Here is a 16,115-nt window from a genome sequence, read left to right as displayed (position 1 = left end):
TAGCCCTCATCGAAACGTCTATGGTTGAGAATCAAAACTGAATGAGGTAAATGCAAGCAAGGCGAGATCCATACTTTATCAAAACCGCAAATACCCCTAGATTAACAAAGGGAATGAAAACGCGACAAAACACAAACCTCACCCTAGCTTTATAAGTCAAGTCCTCAGGAGGCCGAAAGACTCCCGCATTGTCCATTAACTGGTAGAGTAGATACAAGAAAAACGCGAGAAAGGAGGGCACATGAGACCATAATGAATAGGAAATAGTAAAAATCTCAAGCGAATTGTTTAAAGCTCAAAAGCCTTTCGATAATTGATTCTGGTGTAATTCCATTTAATCATCTTGCCAGCTTCAGCTTCTGCTTCAGTGCAACTAGACAACAAAAACTGTTATATTCTACGTGTTTTATTCTACGTGCACGTGATTGGCTGTCGGAATTTTTGTTGAGCTGGATGGAACATCCAATTCAAAAAATTAGCATCCTTAGCTATACTAATTACGATATATGATCACTATATTCTCAAATTTACAGGGATAAAGTTAAGAATTGTGAAATGAATAACGTAGCAAACAGAAAGTTAAAGGGCCTCTCCAGCCAATTTTTTGCACTTGCATTTTATTGGCTAATCTAAAGGAGTTGAACCTGCTGATCACGAATTCGTTATTTGTTTTTCGATTTTTTTTACAGTTTGTGAGATATAAGCTCTTGCATTTCGATAATTGAATTGAATTTACCGACAAAAAATTTTCGGTTTGGTGACACTGTGACGCAATTTTGACGTCACAGTGTATTTTGTTAGTCTCGCCTCAAACCGAATCGAACGACGGCGATTCGCAAATTGAACACTGCAAGTGATGGTACTCTCAGTTCTGTTCCACCGGCTTTTTAGTTTGAGCATTTCAAATGTCAATTCTGAAGCCTTTAGTTGTTCATCGTTTCTGGAGAACAACTGAAGTGTCAATTTCGATTAATTATACGCGAAGGAAGAGCTAGAACAGGAAGCCGTAGCTTTGTGGGCCTACACAGGTGATCAAAACAAAGTCGTGACACAGCATGGACACATTCCGACCCGCAAACTCAGAATGATTGTAAACATTTTATATTTTCGATCCTAAAAAGCTCCTGCTCTAGATTTAGATGCCGTTATCAACGCGTGACCATGACTCCTTCACGATTCGGTGGAAGATATACGAAATTCATGGCGAACGAGGGCCGCACATTGTGACGTCAGAATGTCACAAAACTGATTCGGCTTTTGTCGTTTTTTTCTCGGAAAGGTGCAACTTTAAAGCCTTATAACTTCTAAACTAATTGGAATTTTGCAAAAACAACGACTTTGCCATAACACATGCACTAGATGCTAACTTTTTAGTCAATAAAAATTTTTTTTTTTTTGGCTGGAGAGGCCCTCTAAGGATAAAGATTAGCGAATGTGTTTTGTTTTAGAAACTTAGAGGATACCTGTTTAATGAGATGAGGTCATGAGAATGTTAAGAAATGAATGAGTAGAAAAATAACGTGAACAAGCTTATGCAGAGTGAATACAGATGTGTATCTGAATACGTTTCCGCTATTGAGCAATAAACACTCAGCTCTAGTATCTTCTTGGTGTGGTGCGTGAGTCAAATAACATAAAAAACTATTTACAACGAATTCAATCAATTTTCTTGACGAATAGCCACACTATCAGTCCGTAACAATAAGACCTCTCTCTAACTACTCTAGCAGAATGAAGTTACATTAACAATGCGTGACGTGGCCAACACGTCGAGGGCCTGGACCCTACAAAAGTCGAGTATAATAATACTTTAATATATGTTTATACTATTCCAAATAATATTCCAAACTTAAATGTATGTACGTGGAACGAACAGTCCTATAGATTTCATGCAGCAGTTTCTTTTTAGCGGCTTCAATTTATGCAATTGTGTGCCATTTCTCTGTGAGACTATCATTTTCATAGCTGTCACTTCTGCGGTTGGTGCCTTGTACTGTGTTTATAATTTTATAAGCTAGATTCTTTAGTCTTTTTAGTATTTCCCTCTTCGTTAGGATTACCTCTTGTCTCTTTTCTTCTTGGAATGAATCGAAACAGACAGGAATATGTTTGCACAAGATACTGTCTTAACGGTCTATTGTAATACGAGTAAATAAATGCGTTTGCACTTGAATTCATAAGCAACGGCAAAAATGTCCAAACCAGGATCGTGCTTGAGAGCTGTTTTGGTTTCCCAAACTTGAACATCTCCCAATTCCAGAAAAGCATAGTAATGAAATATGGTGTACACATTGAAAGCTGGAAAGAAAGAATGACGCTGACTGATCTTGCTAGGGCCATATCATGCCTGAGTTGTTTAGACCTTGACTGTATATGGTTGTTTTGTCCGTTATACAACTTCTTCACACTGTTGTGAACATGGCGACAGACTATCGTATAACAGCTTACGTTAGTAGCCGAAAAAACCACATAAATAGAGAAACACGCAAAGTTGACGGCGCAGTAGACGTTACTGTAATTTGCTACAAGAATGACGATGAAAGCTAAAAGCAGAAAACAGAAAATAGTACACATCAAGACGTACTTACGAACGGCTTGCCATCGAAAAAACAGGTCTTGCATCGGGTATTTTAAAACTATAAGCCGTTCAATGCCGATAGCTAAGACAGTTGTAAAGTCTAACGAAAGAAAGGTGTAGGACAGAAACTGTATGGCAAACTTTGCCTTGCAGCTGCTATGTACCACTGGAGAGAGAATATAGGCACTACTTAGAGACAGTAATAAACCACCAACTAACAGGTCTGTTATGCAAAGAAAAACGATCAGCAACTTTGAGCCAGATGATTTAGATCGAAGTAGGCCTATAATCACGACACTGTTGGAAACTAAAATAATTGGTATCAGAGCTGCATTGAAGAAGAATATTGCAAGTCTATGAGATTTGGACAACTGAGACACATCTGGGGTAATACTCTGTCATTCAGGAACTGGTGCCAATGTCGTGTTCATTTTCATAGGATCTGTGTGTCTGGAAAGCACTGGTCTTGTATCTTCAGAAAAAGGGTGACATTCCCTTGCCTTGTCATGTGATTGGTATCCAATAATTCTTGACCCTCAGTTTACTCACATCAAAGTGCTTGATTATTCCACAAAAGTCTTACACATGACATATGTATGAAATGCTGCCAAACAAAATGTTTTTGTTTATCTTTATATGTTCACCTGGAATGATTCGCTACACAACAGAGTAGCAGATTTCTTACTCCAGTATCACAAAAACGGTAGCTGAAATCTAGTGTAGACTTTTCATCAAACAGAACTCCAGTCGCTTTGTCCTGTGCCTCAAACAGTCATCGACAACATTCGAATTGACGAACAATTACAACTACTAAGACCTATATACGAAGCAACTACCACCACCAACTCTATTAAAAACCAAATTCTGAAAAGCAAGCGGCATAATTAGAATTACAATGGTAATATGACTAAATTCTCAGCTATTTACGTTATTACAACAAGAATCATCTTTTACTGAGCTTCAGACTCAGTGTTCATGTGAACAAAACTTCATATTTAACCTGTTTACAAAAGAAATTGAAAAGGGCCATTTGTTTTTTAATTTAACAAACAGTGAAAACTTTAGAAAATACTGATGAAAATAAAAACAGTTTCTTTTAGAAATTTATGGCCAATCGTCCCGACTCATATCACTTGGAGGTTATTTAATAGAAGAGATAGTCAAAAGATTTGAGTTTGCTAACGGAGTTGTCTTGAAAGCTCGGAGTTGCTCTTGTCACCATATCACTGCCAATTTTGAAGACATTTAGCTCTTTTCGCAAATGTATTTGATGATGCCCTCTCAAGTTATTTTATTCTAATGTAATATTCCAAAACTAGACTTTCGTGACGTCATCACTTTTCAACTTTATACCCATAATAAGATTGAACTTGCAGACTATATATACTCTGTTTGACGTATGTATAATGACAGAATGCATGGTTATTTCAAAGAAACTTCAAAATAAGGACACAAGTCATAGAGTTTGTAAATTATCTTGGCAGCTGGATAACTGTGACAAGGTGCATCGATGAAAATGAAGAACACCTCACAAAAATCAATATAAAAGTGCAAAAAAGAGTTATAAACTGCTACGCACCTCCAATCCTTACATACGGTTCCGAAAATTTGGAAGAGGGTCTAAAACATTTGGGGAAGGCTAAAACCAAATAAAAGTGGCTTTACCGGTGGTTAATTTCTTAATAATTTGCCCTTTAAGCAAAAAGTGGAGAACTTTAGCCCCCAGCCCCTCCACCTGCTCCGAAGTGCTTGGTTGGATAACGTATTTTATGATGTGGAAGCTAATCGAAGCCAAATCGTAATAAAAGCTACTGAAATGCGGTTTCTTAAACGTATCTTAAAAATAACTTGGATATGACATGTCAACAATGACGCCTCTCAGGCCACTCTCACTAAGGAACCACTTAATATGGAACTTACATGTAGAAGGCCGAAATATTTAAAGAACTTATACCACTAAAAAAGAAATCCCTAAGGAACTTTTCGACTTGCAAATTTTTTATAACTGCAAGCATCAAGAACTAAAAAGCCGGTTCCATTAATTTGCAGCCAATACTCGCATAGATTGTTTGCTATCCGTGTGTCAAGTGCTTCATTGAGTAGTTTCCGCAAATGCTGTCTCGCCCCTCCCTCTATTATGAGTTAATGGAATAGACATGATACTTTTTGATTAACATTTCACTTTTGAATTTGTAAAATTTCGTTCCTACCTTCCTTGTGTTTTTGCTCCTGAGTTCTAGCCACAAACAAGTAAAGGCAAAATTCAAAATTTATATGTTTTTCCTGTTTCTGTACTATTTTTATGGCACTTGATGTGCAGCGAAAATTAAGGAACTATTAAGGAACATTTGGTACTACAATTTGATTTGAGGTCTACGAATAAGGAACTTTTGGAACTAGGCCTTGAGGTAGGTTCCTTTTAAAACGCGTATACGCTACCATCTTCAAGTACAAGATGCATAGCATTCTCCTTATAATCATAAAAACATTGTAGCCTGCGCGCAAACTCCGTTGACAAATTGAAAAGGAGAGAAGAAGTAGTGGCTAAAACATTGCGACTCATGTCTGGACTTATTCTATCCCTGTGAGTAGATTAGATCAATTTGTGATTATCTTGTGACTTCATTCTAACATATTTTATAGGCATCTGACTGTCCAACTGCCTCATTTGAGTAACATGTATAAGTAGTCAAGTAGTCAAGCCTCATTTGAGTAGTCAAGCCTCGTTTGAGAAGTCATGCCAAGGTAAACATTGGAAAATAAATTGGACCGGTAAATTAATTGGTGGGAATTGGGGGTACCAGGTATTTTGGCGTGATTGCGTGATCGGCTTTTTCGATGCTGGAATTCAGGAAACAAATTTATATTATGCGCGAATGCGTGAATAGACATTGGCGCGTCAGCATTACTTATTGCGTGAAAATGAATGCTGCAAGAGAACTTCAAAATGGAGTGCTTTCGTTTTTACAAGGAGAAATTCTTGGTTTCCGGTACCATCATCATCAGGTACCATCTTCTATCAGAAGGTTGGCTACCATGACCCTCCAACTATCCCAAAATCTGAGTTTTGGTTTGTTGTCATGGCCATAGATAAAACATGTATAGATAAAATTAGTTCCGATACCAGACCAGGTAAATGTATCCATTATTCAGAGATTCCATTGCCGATGGCTTTGCCAACAGGAAATTACTACTATTAGATAATTATCAAATAGGTATTCAGCAACGATGAATGGTACCCCCGGAATAGGGGGAGGTAGATCATCTACATGCGAGTCAGTAGTTCCTCCACCTCCTCCCATTCCATTTGTTTGCCCACCCCTATCAACCTCGTTATCAAAACGACACTAACGATGACTAAAGAAAGAGAGAAAGAGGAAGTTTATCCACTGAGGTTATCAGAAAATTTGAAAGGCTTCGACCGTGCTTGTATCTGCCTTGACCACCGTGACATGCAATTGTAATTCATGAGATGATTTGAATTTAAAGAATAAAGTACCTCGCACGAAGCCTCCGAGTTGCACTTTTGATTGAAAGGATACCTTTGATTATAACAATTTGGAGTATAACTGCTTTAGGCCACGCTGTTCATAAGCTCATGTGACTGTCACAACATCTAGTCGGCGTTGCGAAAGGAGCGAGTGGTCGGCATTCCACTTTATTCAAGAAAGCGTTGCAAGAAGTCCTGTTTGTTTAACCTACTGACATTATGTACAACAGAGAAGACGAACCACTTTTGAGCAGTTTACCGCCGATAGGGGTTCGACAAGACCAGGCCTATGGTTCGCAGTCGTGTTCAAGCCCACATCCACCTACAAGGACATACTGGTACAGGTGGTATATCCTAGGTTTATTTTCTTTGGTAGGAGCACTGGAGAATATTACATGGAACACATGGGGTCCAATAGAAGCTAGTGCAAGGTTTACATACGGGTGGAGCAAAGGAACAGTGTCGCTTCTTGCTGACTGGGGAGCCATTACATTTGTATTGTGCGTGTTTCCATCTGCTTGGCTGCTAGATGTGAAAGGTACTTTTTAGTTTTCTTTATGTCGTTTTAGCAGTAGGCGAATGCAGAACGTTATTTCATGTCAAAAATCTTGACAATAAAGGATATGTCTCGATTTTGGTTGGTAATACTACGTACGGTGGTCTTGGTCTTTCTCCAATTACATATAGTGGAAAGTTTTCAGATATTTTTGCAACGCCAAAAGCGTTGTTAACTGCAAGACTTGAATATTTTCACAAATCTCCCAAAGCATCAGCCACCACTAATAAGCACATGTGCCTTCAAGCAAGTTATATCTTAATCAGGGATATATCCAGAAATCAGTAGTAAAGCTTAATTGTTTGTCCTTTAGTGTTTTCTAAATGTGTTTTTGATGGAAAATTTCTTTAGTACACACAAGTTGAAAAGTGTAAACTTTGACATAGGAAACTGGAGATCTTTCTGAAGTGTCAGGCTCTAGAAGGTTTGGGACGAGTTTCACTTTCCAGTATGATGGCATTATGAACTGTTATCCAGAAGGGAAGCCATTTGGGTAACAAAGATGCTCCAAAATTGGGAAATGTACAAAAGTTATTAACCAACAACAAAACAAGCTCTGTTTTGTTGACTTTAGTTTTCCATGGTTGTTGGCAGTTTGTGTTTTGAAGGTGCAAGCAGTTACGCAAGTTGGATAAAATAAGCTACAAGCAGAACGTTTTGGTTATTGTATGTCATTTGAGTGATAAGCAAGGGTATTCCATTTCATAGATTATTTTTTATTGAAAAATTAATTACAGACATTTTTTCCTTCAGGACTTCGCATCTCGGTTCTTCTGTGCACTGGCTGCATTGCTATTGGTTCAGTCTTACGTATTTTATCAAGTGAAGCAGATGTTGCTACACCACTGATTCATATGGGACAGTTTGTTATAGGTTTGGGAGGGCCCATCGGCCAGTCTTCTGCTACTGTTATTTCAAGTACATGGTTTCCAGCACACCAGAGAACACTTGCAACTGCAGTGGCATCATTGGCTTCATATGTTGGGACAGCTATTAGTTTTGTAATTGGCCCAGCGTTTGTAACAGATGTTGAGACACTAAAGGTGAATTTAATCAACCCTTCAAATAATAGTCACATGGTTACAAGAATTTCGAAGGAAATAATGAATCTACTTATTTTGGAATTCGGAATTGCATGCCTGCTGTTCCTATTGGTTTTATTCACATTTCCTGCAAAGCCAAAATTGCCACCGAGCACAACAGCTGCATTAGAGAGATTAGATTTTAACAAAGGACTGAAACAGTTACTAAAGAATCCACAATTTCAGTTAATAGCTTTTCTGTATGGCATCACAACTGGTGTTTACAGTGCCTGGTGCTCAGACCTTGCATTAAATCTATCAGCATATAACATTGATAATGATGAAGCAAGTTGGTTTGGTTTCTGGGCAGTTGTGGCAGGTGCCATGTCTGGAATTATTCTATCCCTGTGAGTAGATTAGATCAATTTGTGATTATCTGTCTTTAGGCTTCATTCTAACATATTTTATAAGCATCTGACTGTCTATCTGTCTCATTTGAGTAGCATGTTTAAGTAGTCAAGTAGTCAAGCCTCATTTGAGTAGTCAAGCCAAGGGAAAAATTGGTAAATGGGGGGTCTAGACTGCCAAATAAATTGGTGGGGATAAGGGTAGGCAGATTATCTACATTTTGATTTTCATTAACAGGGCCCATGCCACCAGGGGGGCTGGAGGGGCCATGGCCAGCTCCCCCACATTTTTGCAAAGAAAGTAGTTTTAAAGCTGCAGTAAAAGGGGAAAAAGTTTTAGCCCCCTACTTTTGCTAGCCTTGCCCCCCCCCCACTTTCAAATTTGTGGGGTAGGTCCTGATTGAAAATTGTTTCGTTGCAAATTAAACAAAAAGATGTTTGTTTCTGATATACTGATAAGCACAATATTTTCCCCTATCCTGCCAGGTACACAAAAGGCATGGTTCCAAAGACCCACCCTCCCACTTTCTTAAAGTGGCATTTGCCACTGTTTAGGGATGTTCATTTTATTTGCACTTTGGTCAATTTTTTGTTTGCCTTAATTCAAAGTTATAAAATAATCAACCTTTGAGAACAAGTAGCTTTGTTTCATCTGTCAATGAATTTCTTGATCTATCTGAGTTTTAAAGATAGTGTTCTACTAATTAGGAAAGTTGCTATTCCTTTTATTTCATTCTTTTTTCAGCATAGCTGATTGGTTTGGTGGTTTTATGAAGAAGATCCTGCTTTGTCTCTTCATATTTGCCTCAATTGGTTTTACAATATTCTCACTAATGTGCGTAAAAGTGATTCCACCAACCCTGCCTGTTTTGTATCTAACATCCATAGTTGGAGGACTATGTCTGAATGGTGCCATACCACTGTTTTTTGAGCTGTCAGTTGAGGCTAGCTATCCAGTTGCTGAAGGAATCAACACTGGTTTTATGACCTTTTCAAACAATGTCTACTGCCTTATATTTCTTTCTTTACCAATGATACCTAGTGTTGACACCAAATGGATGAACTGGACACTAGTGGGAAGCTGTGTTATTTGCATCCCCATGATGCTGTTCTTCAAAGAGCGCCACAGAAGACTTGAAGTAGATGTAGGGACAAGAAATAATACCGCTCATATCAACTGATTTAGGAAACACTAGCATATCTTTGCATTTGTAACAGTGCCTATTTAAAGAGCAACCAATTCTAGGAACCGCAAATAATGAAATTCATCATAAGAACTTTTTCCTAAAGATCTACTTTTTGGGCATGAAAGATATCAATTTTAATAGTTTTCCATCATCAAAACCTAGTGAGTAATTAATATATGTCAGTGTTTTCAATTCATATTTTGTTAATAAAAGAAGGATAGTAGGTTATGGCTATATATGGTGTCAAAATTTGTATCCTCAATCGTTGCACAGATTCTTTATTGATATAACTAAAAATGACTTAAAATACTTGCAAATTGTAACATTTTGAATATTAAAAGCCAGATAGTTTTTTATGCTTCTTGAAAGTAGGGCATAGCTTACACATATCTCTCGAAACAGGTGAAAAGTTTTAATATGGTTTATCATGCAAAACAACCTTACCAGAATTACAAAGGATATATTAATGGATCCATGGAATTAAAAAAAGGCTGCAGCCCCTCAGGCTGCATTTGTCTGGGTTTGAGAACATTCTTTATGTTGTTTTGATATTGTTGAAATCTTTCAAGAAAAAAATCAAGGTTTGTAATTTAAGAAACAGATTCTTGTTCAGAATCATTCTTCTTTCTAATGTGTGTGCTCTTAGAAGTTTTGGCATTTTAGGAACACAAAAAGGGCAAAGATGTTTATATTTATTAGGAGAGTTGAAATAGAATATTATACAAAGATGTTTATACTTAGACATGCATAAGTACAGCAAATCCAAAAATAACTTAGGCCAAATTGATCAGAGCATGCACGCTCACGCGAAAACACTGCACGCTGCTCTAGGATTTCACCAATTTGCAGAAAGGCAGAAACTGTTCATATGTTTTTCTCTGTGTGCAATTTGATTGGTCTACTGCTTGTGGTCGAGTGGCTGTAAGCCACTTTTACTTGTGTCAAATGCCTTTAAAGTGAGACTCAAAATTGAGTTACACAGGTCACCATAATCGTTTTGTTAGACAATCCTTTTAATTCTGGTGATATGCAATAATATTACTATTTCTCAGAAATGTTGCTATATTGTCTAGACCCTAATATCACAGAGAGTAGAATAGTGTTATTTATTAATGTTCTTTATATTTTGTTTTCTTAATAAAATAAATTTCAGAGAATGCCTAAGAAAAGGTCATTTGATATGGCCTGAAGGCATTAGGTCAAATTTGAAATGAAAAAGAACTTAAACTTTTGAACATGAAATCCAATAATAAAAAGCATGATCTATAAAGTGTCACATCTACTCTGTGAAATATTTACGGACAAAATCCAATTTAAAAACAGCATGAATTGATCACTGCTGTGCACCATGTTTGGTAAAACAAACCATTAACTAAACTGTTGAAATATCATAAATTAGACTTGTTTGGAAAATATGTTTCGAAACTGAAAATATAAAAGTGAATTGGTATTTGAGACACCAGAGAAGAAAATATTGACAAAATTTGCAAGAAAGAAAATTTGAAAAGATGAAACATCACTCTAATATGGAAATTCTGACAGAACAAGTTTACAAAGTCACATTCAGAAAACCTCTTAACTTTAATTATGCAACTGTATGAAATATTTTTAATGTTTTATGCTTAACTATTCAGGAACACCTTATTTTTGACTAATCAATTAGATTTTCTAGAAAAACTGAATATTCTGGAAAACAGTCTTGATACTTTCATCTTCGGATGAATAAAGCCTTTTTGAAATTTTCACCTTAGTAACTTTTCACCTTATGACCTTTATGACCTTTAAGGATTGATCTTTTCTTGATGCAAAAAACAAACCTCATAGAATCATTTGTGCATGATAGCTTTTTGATGATGTCAGCTGCATGGCATAGTAATTGTTAGAATCTGGAAGGATAAAAACTCAGTATGAGCAGTACTTTTCGTTTAGCGTGTGTGATCGTACACGCCTGTGCACACGTGCAAGTTAAATTGCGCGTGCTTTTCATCACACACACAAAGAGATGTTTTTGCAGTTTTCTGCTTACATCAATTTCCCATGGTCTCATGATTGTTTATATTTTCCCTTGTTAGTTGATTAGCACTTTTGACCACAATATGATTTTTCTAAATTTTTGGAAGTGATGTTTGGCTTTTGACTGAATGTTCCTTTCAACTTAGTGTCTCGTCTTTCAGCTAAGTCGCCATTAGCATGTTAAGTGTAATAACTGATTTCCTTTCAAAACATAATTGTGCCCTGAAAGCAAGTAGCTGTTGGAAACAATTTTCATTTGCTTTTGTAACTTTGGTGAGTGACGACGATATTTGAAAGATGGCTGCTAAAGGCAACCAAATCTGTTGTGTATTGATTGAATTGAGTTTTGCTCTTGCACATATTCGAGTGGCTTTTACTTTTCTTGCCCCTTTTACCATTTTTATAAGGTTGGCACTTCAAATCTTCTTAAAAGTGCGATGGCAGGCACAAATTTTGTTTACATGTGTGATTTGCCACACGCGTAATTTTGCTCATGATAAGGACTGTATGAGCAAAAAAAATTTAGGAGAACATCAGTTCCCATAGTTTCACTGGTCATTTAATGGTCATTGGGCAGGAATAACTTCCACCAGAACTTTTATATCTTAGAACAAGAAAGACCATTTTGGAACAAGAAAGACAAGTTTGGTCAAAACATTCGGGGGATGACTAAAGGGCCAAAGGAAGGTTATATGCCATCTTGGAACTTGCCTTACTAAAGATTTTATACTTGGTATTGCTCTTATCATAAGACTTCAGTTGGTGGTAAACAGAAAACAAAGGGCATGACATGTGGTACCATTCCTACTTGGAGAGGGGGGGACTTCAAAATGAGTTTAAAAAAATTATGTACACTGCTCTCTCAAATTTACATCAATGTTTAAATGCAAATTATAACCAAATGTCGCACACTTACATGAGTCTTTTTGTTGAACTGTGCCCCTGTTGCATCATTATTCACATGGTGATCAAGATCAACATCTAGCTTTAATTTACCATCATTTGATAAAAGAATAACACAATCATCACCAACATCTAGGGCTATGTTTTTGGTTGAGTGCTAAAAAACCAAGGAATTCAAACATCCAAAAAATGCAATGAAAATTACTGTTTACCTATCAGTCAAATATGCTTGATGCTATACAGGCAGAGCTATACATACTATTTGGTGTATAATAAAACAGGATAGATTCTAAGCTGCAAATTTGTCCAGGCAATACAACCATCAGGCATAAAAATGCAAACATAACAAGGCAAATTATGACAAAATAAAATTGTATTTCATTTCCTTTTGTTTGCTGCTTTATCAAAAAGTAGAGAATATCAATCATAAATTTGTCAATTCAACAGAGATTGATTTCTTTTGTAAATTCTCAAAATTCTTAGCACAGTATTTTTGCTACCAGTTCAAATGACCAAAATTATGCCGAATATACATATTTATTTAAAAAATTGAAATCCACAGGTTTTTGGTCATAGGTTAATCAATTCTGCATTATCTTTACTACAGCATCCCTAACCATTCTTATGGTGATCCCGCCAAAACCTTTCCTATAGCTTAAGATTGCAGACTCAGTTGTACATTTACACTGTGCTAAATATCAAAATAGTTGGCTTACAACTTAAAATACTTTGATTTGATTTGATTTAACTTAACCTTCCTTGTGAAATTTGTACAAATGACAGAAGATTCGGGATTTGGAATTCAAATAACTGGATTGACTCACAACTTGAGGGAGTTTTATCTCCATGATTAGGTACTCTGGCTCCCCACTTGGTGGCTCTTTTATGATATTATACTCAGGAATGATGCAAGGACTTCTTTCTTTTTGTGGTCTTTTTGTGGTTGACAGTTCTTTTATCAGGCTTGGCTTCTCAGGATGTTGTGATAAGTTCTGCTGAGCTTTCAATGAAATTATGGGTGATATCATACAGGAATACAAGGAAAAAATCATTTTCAACTTAAATCTTAACCTTTCTTGAATTCAAAAAGCAAAGAAAATTATGTTGGTGAGTCTATTAGCTCTATCTAAAAAAAGCTCTTGGCATATGAATGCAGGGCCTTTTTAGCATACTAACTAGAGAGTTATTGCCCCTCCAGCCTTTGTGACCTCCCTTTTTAAAAAAAAATACAACATTGTTCTCTTTAAATATAAACAAAGGGCTACCTCAAAACCTTTTTCCTTGCAAAAATATATGCATGTTGAATGCATGTGCATGATGGGCAAGCCTGAAAATATGCCTTAGAGTGCAAAGGTACCCTTTTTGCAGCATCTTGTGCCCCTCATTTGATCATCAGGATTATTATCCCTATTTCATTGATTACTCTTTGATTAATGATGAATTTATGATCAATGAAAATCTGACATAAGTATACGATAAGCTTTGTCACATAAGGTTCCTGTGTCAGTAAGCATTTATAGAAAAGCTTGTAAATAATATTGATAATAAGTGGGAAAGTTTGATTTTATTGTTTCTCCAAATCGAAAGGCCCAAGTTTGCCATATTCTCTAAAAAAAACAGCCTACAATATACTGATCATTCTATCAAAGACACCTGTGCTGTTTTCACATCCTTGCATATGTCTATAATATCTGCATATGTCCTTTCACATTTTGCAATACTCTCTTATCAAAGACCATTATAATCAAAACTTAAGGTCATGCAGATATTGAAGCCAAACTGGTATTATGGTTACTGGCATACTGGTAAAACATTTAAGGTTCTGCACTTGTAGCTAAAGATACACAAATAAAAATAACTGATAGAATACCTAAATGCTCTTTCTCCAATTCATACATAACTTTATCCATCTCCATTATCACTGGTGTACTTTTCGTTCTAACTGTTTGCATCTGAAGTGTTCCAATGGCCTTTTTGTTCTTTAAAATCCTGAAGTCTCGACTCAGTTTCAGATCATGTTTATTTTCTAGCCCTTCGTAAATCAGTGTTATGAAGAAATCCATGAAAAACTTATTGCTGTTTACTTGATCCAAAAATGCTGGGTTGATCACAATATCATATGCTGTGCAATCTGAGCAAAGAATGACAAAGTTTATGTAAATCGTGTGTAAGAAAGAAGAACCGCAGGATAGGCTGTCCGCCGGATTCTGTGAATCTTGCAATGAGTGTTGTTACGAAAGATATACAGGAAAAAAGCAATACGATGACGAGAATCCAATGTCACGAGATAAAATATACAAAATAAATTAAGTTTGAGGAATATACTAATATTTCGCCCTGGCATACAGGGCTTCATCAGAGTAAATATTAGTATTCCCTAAATTTAATTTATTTTGAATATTTTATCTCGTGACATTGGATTCTCGTCGTTGCATTGCTTTGTTCCTTTATGTAAATCTTCTAGATATAACACTGAATGAAATTATTTATGGCAGGCCTTTTCATAAGAAATAGCCCACATGAGTGGCCTAGTGCTCATGTGACTTCACTTGCACAAGAAATAAACTATCGAAGCAATAAACTTCAGCAAGTGTCAAAGATATCATTCAGTGAAACTAAATGATTTTGTGTAGAGGGAAAAGGTAGATAATTAAATTCAGCTCTTTCTTCCAAAACCATTTAAAAGCAATTAAATTTTTCTCTACAAATCTATGTTCTTTGAAAGTGACCATGAAAAATTAAACTGAAATTTGTATAAATTATTTTATATTTATACTTCTATGTTCCTCCAAACCATAGCCCTAATTAAGCAACATATCAACAAGTTCTAAATATTTCATTATTATCAAAATTAAAGAATGTTTCTCTCTAAGTATCAGAAGGCAACTTAAATATTTCTCTAGACGATAAAAATATTTATGGAATAAAAAACATTCCAAAACAAAGTTTTCTTAAAAAAGGAGTGATAAATTGTTTTCACCAATTTTCTTTCTAGTTCTGGAATCTATACATACCAATTCCAGATTTATCCTTTTCCACATGGGCATCCCCAATTGCCATTGGAACTCTAAATTTAGTTGCATCCCCAGCTAGAAATATTTCTTTTAACTCATCTTCAGATATATTCTTGGGCTTCAAAACACCCTCTGAGGTACAAGCATTGACAAATACCTTGTTGCCTTTCTCATCTGTTGTTTTCAAACAAAATCCAGGTTTAGGGGCAACATTTCTACTTTCTTGCTCAATTTGGCTGCTGGGATCTTTAATTGAATCTAGAAGCAGGCTATCATAAAGTTTTGATCCTTCTTCAATTCCTCCAACAAGGAGTTTTTCATTTCCTTCTGACATTCTTGGTCACTTGGATTACTAAAAAAAGAGAATTTTTGGAAAAATCATTTCATTTCTTCATGGTTTTCTATGATATAAAATTTTCCTAGATGCATTGCATCCTTCAAGCAAAAAACAGTCATTATTGAAAAAGTAATTTAGAGCTGATGTAGCTACAATAGCTGTGACCTGTTTGGATGTATTTGCAAGAAAAGTTTTGGCATGAAGCCTCATACCTACTGGCAAGCCTCCAGCCTGGATAAAGCATGGATTCACCCTTATGCTCTAAGTTGAATAATAACTACACTGGGAATACTTAACTGAGACATTTTTGCTGTACAGTACTACAAAAGATTCAGGTCACACAAACATTTGCTACAAACTTGTGACTGTAAACAGAGTGTGACTGTAAATAGAGTTAAATTTAATAGTTTTGCACATTTGGGTCTAAATTTCATGACTGTAACCAGTAGCGTGACTTTAACAAAATGACTATAAGCAGAGTCTACTGTGGTAGTAACTAGATCAACAGGTTCAAATCGTTCCGCTATTTAGCGTGCGACATTCGTTTTGACATGCAAATAGACTTTCGGACATTGATTGCTTCTTACAAAAAAACTATAAAATATATT

At 36.1% G+C, this 16,115-nt stretch overlaps 2 protein-coding genes across 4 annotated transcripts in view; one reads left to right on the top strand and one right to left on the bottom strand.

Annotated features, from left to right (window-relative positions):
* Window positions 1–16,115, bottom strand: part of LOC135695491 (PIH1 domain-containing protein 1) — a 179,264-nt gene that overhangs the window by 145,671 nt on the left and 17,478 nt on the right. For all 3 annotated transcript variants that reach the window (XM_089109743.1, XM_089109738.1, XM_089109745.1), the window contains 4 exons: window positions 15,171–15,522; window positions 14,027–14,287; window positions 12,981–13,156; window positions 12,170–12,313 (listed from right to left, as the gene is read on the bottom strand). In XM_089109743.1, coding sequence (XP_088965869.1) covers window positions 12,170–12,313; window positions 12,981–13,156; window positions 14,027–14,287; window positions 15,171–15,504 — 915 coding nt within the window. In that variant the 5' untranslated portion in view covers window positions 15,505–15,522. The remainder of the gene's footprint in view (window positions 1–12,169; window positions 12,314–12,980; window positions 13,157–14,026; window positions 14,288–15,170; window positions 15,523–16,115) is intronic.
* On the top strand, window positions 5,925–9,855 carry LOC135695489 (solute carrier family 49 member 4). Its single transcript, XM_065214597.2, has 3 exons — window positions 5,925–6,606; window positions 7,378–8,053; window positions 8,799–9,855. Exons 1-3 carry the CDS (start codon window positions 6,288–6,290, stop codon window positions 9,232–9,234), a joined length of 1,431 nt encoding a protein of 476 aa, XP_065070669.1. The 5' UTR covers window positions 5,925–6,287; the 3' UTR covers window positions 9,235–9,855.

The sequence above is a fragment of the Rhopilema esculentum genome, chromosome 2 (assembly GCF_057945365.1).
Source record: "Rhopilema esculentum isolate cy_ngs chromosome 2, ASM5794536v1, whole genome shotgun sequence".
Lineage (NCBI taxonomy): Eukaryota > Metazoa > Cnidaria > Scyphozoa > Rhizostomeae > Rhizostomatidae > Rhopilema > Rhopilema esculentum.
This window is presented reverse-complemented; position numbering and strand designations above follow the sequence as displayed.

Excerpts from the sequence above, each read along its gene's own strand:
- LOC135695489 (XM_065214597.2), top strand. The coding sequence starts at position 6,288 with ATGTACAACAGAGAAGACGAACCACTTTTGAGCAGTTTACCGCCGATA. Across the intron at positions 6,607-7,377 it reads TTGGCTGCTAGATGTGAAAG|GACTTCGCATCTCGGTTCTT; the intron begins GTACTTTTTAGT and ends TTTTTCCTTCAG. Across the intron at positions 8,054-8,798 it reads TCTGGAATTATTCTATCCCT|CATAGCTGATTGGTTTGGTG; the intron begins GTGAGTAGATTA and ends TTCTTTTTTCAG.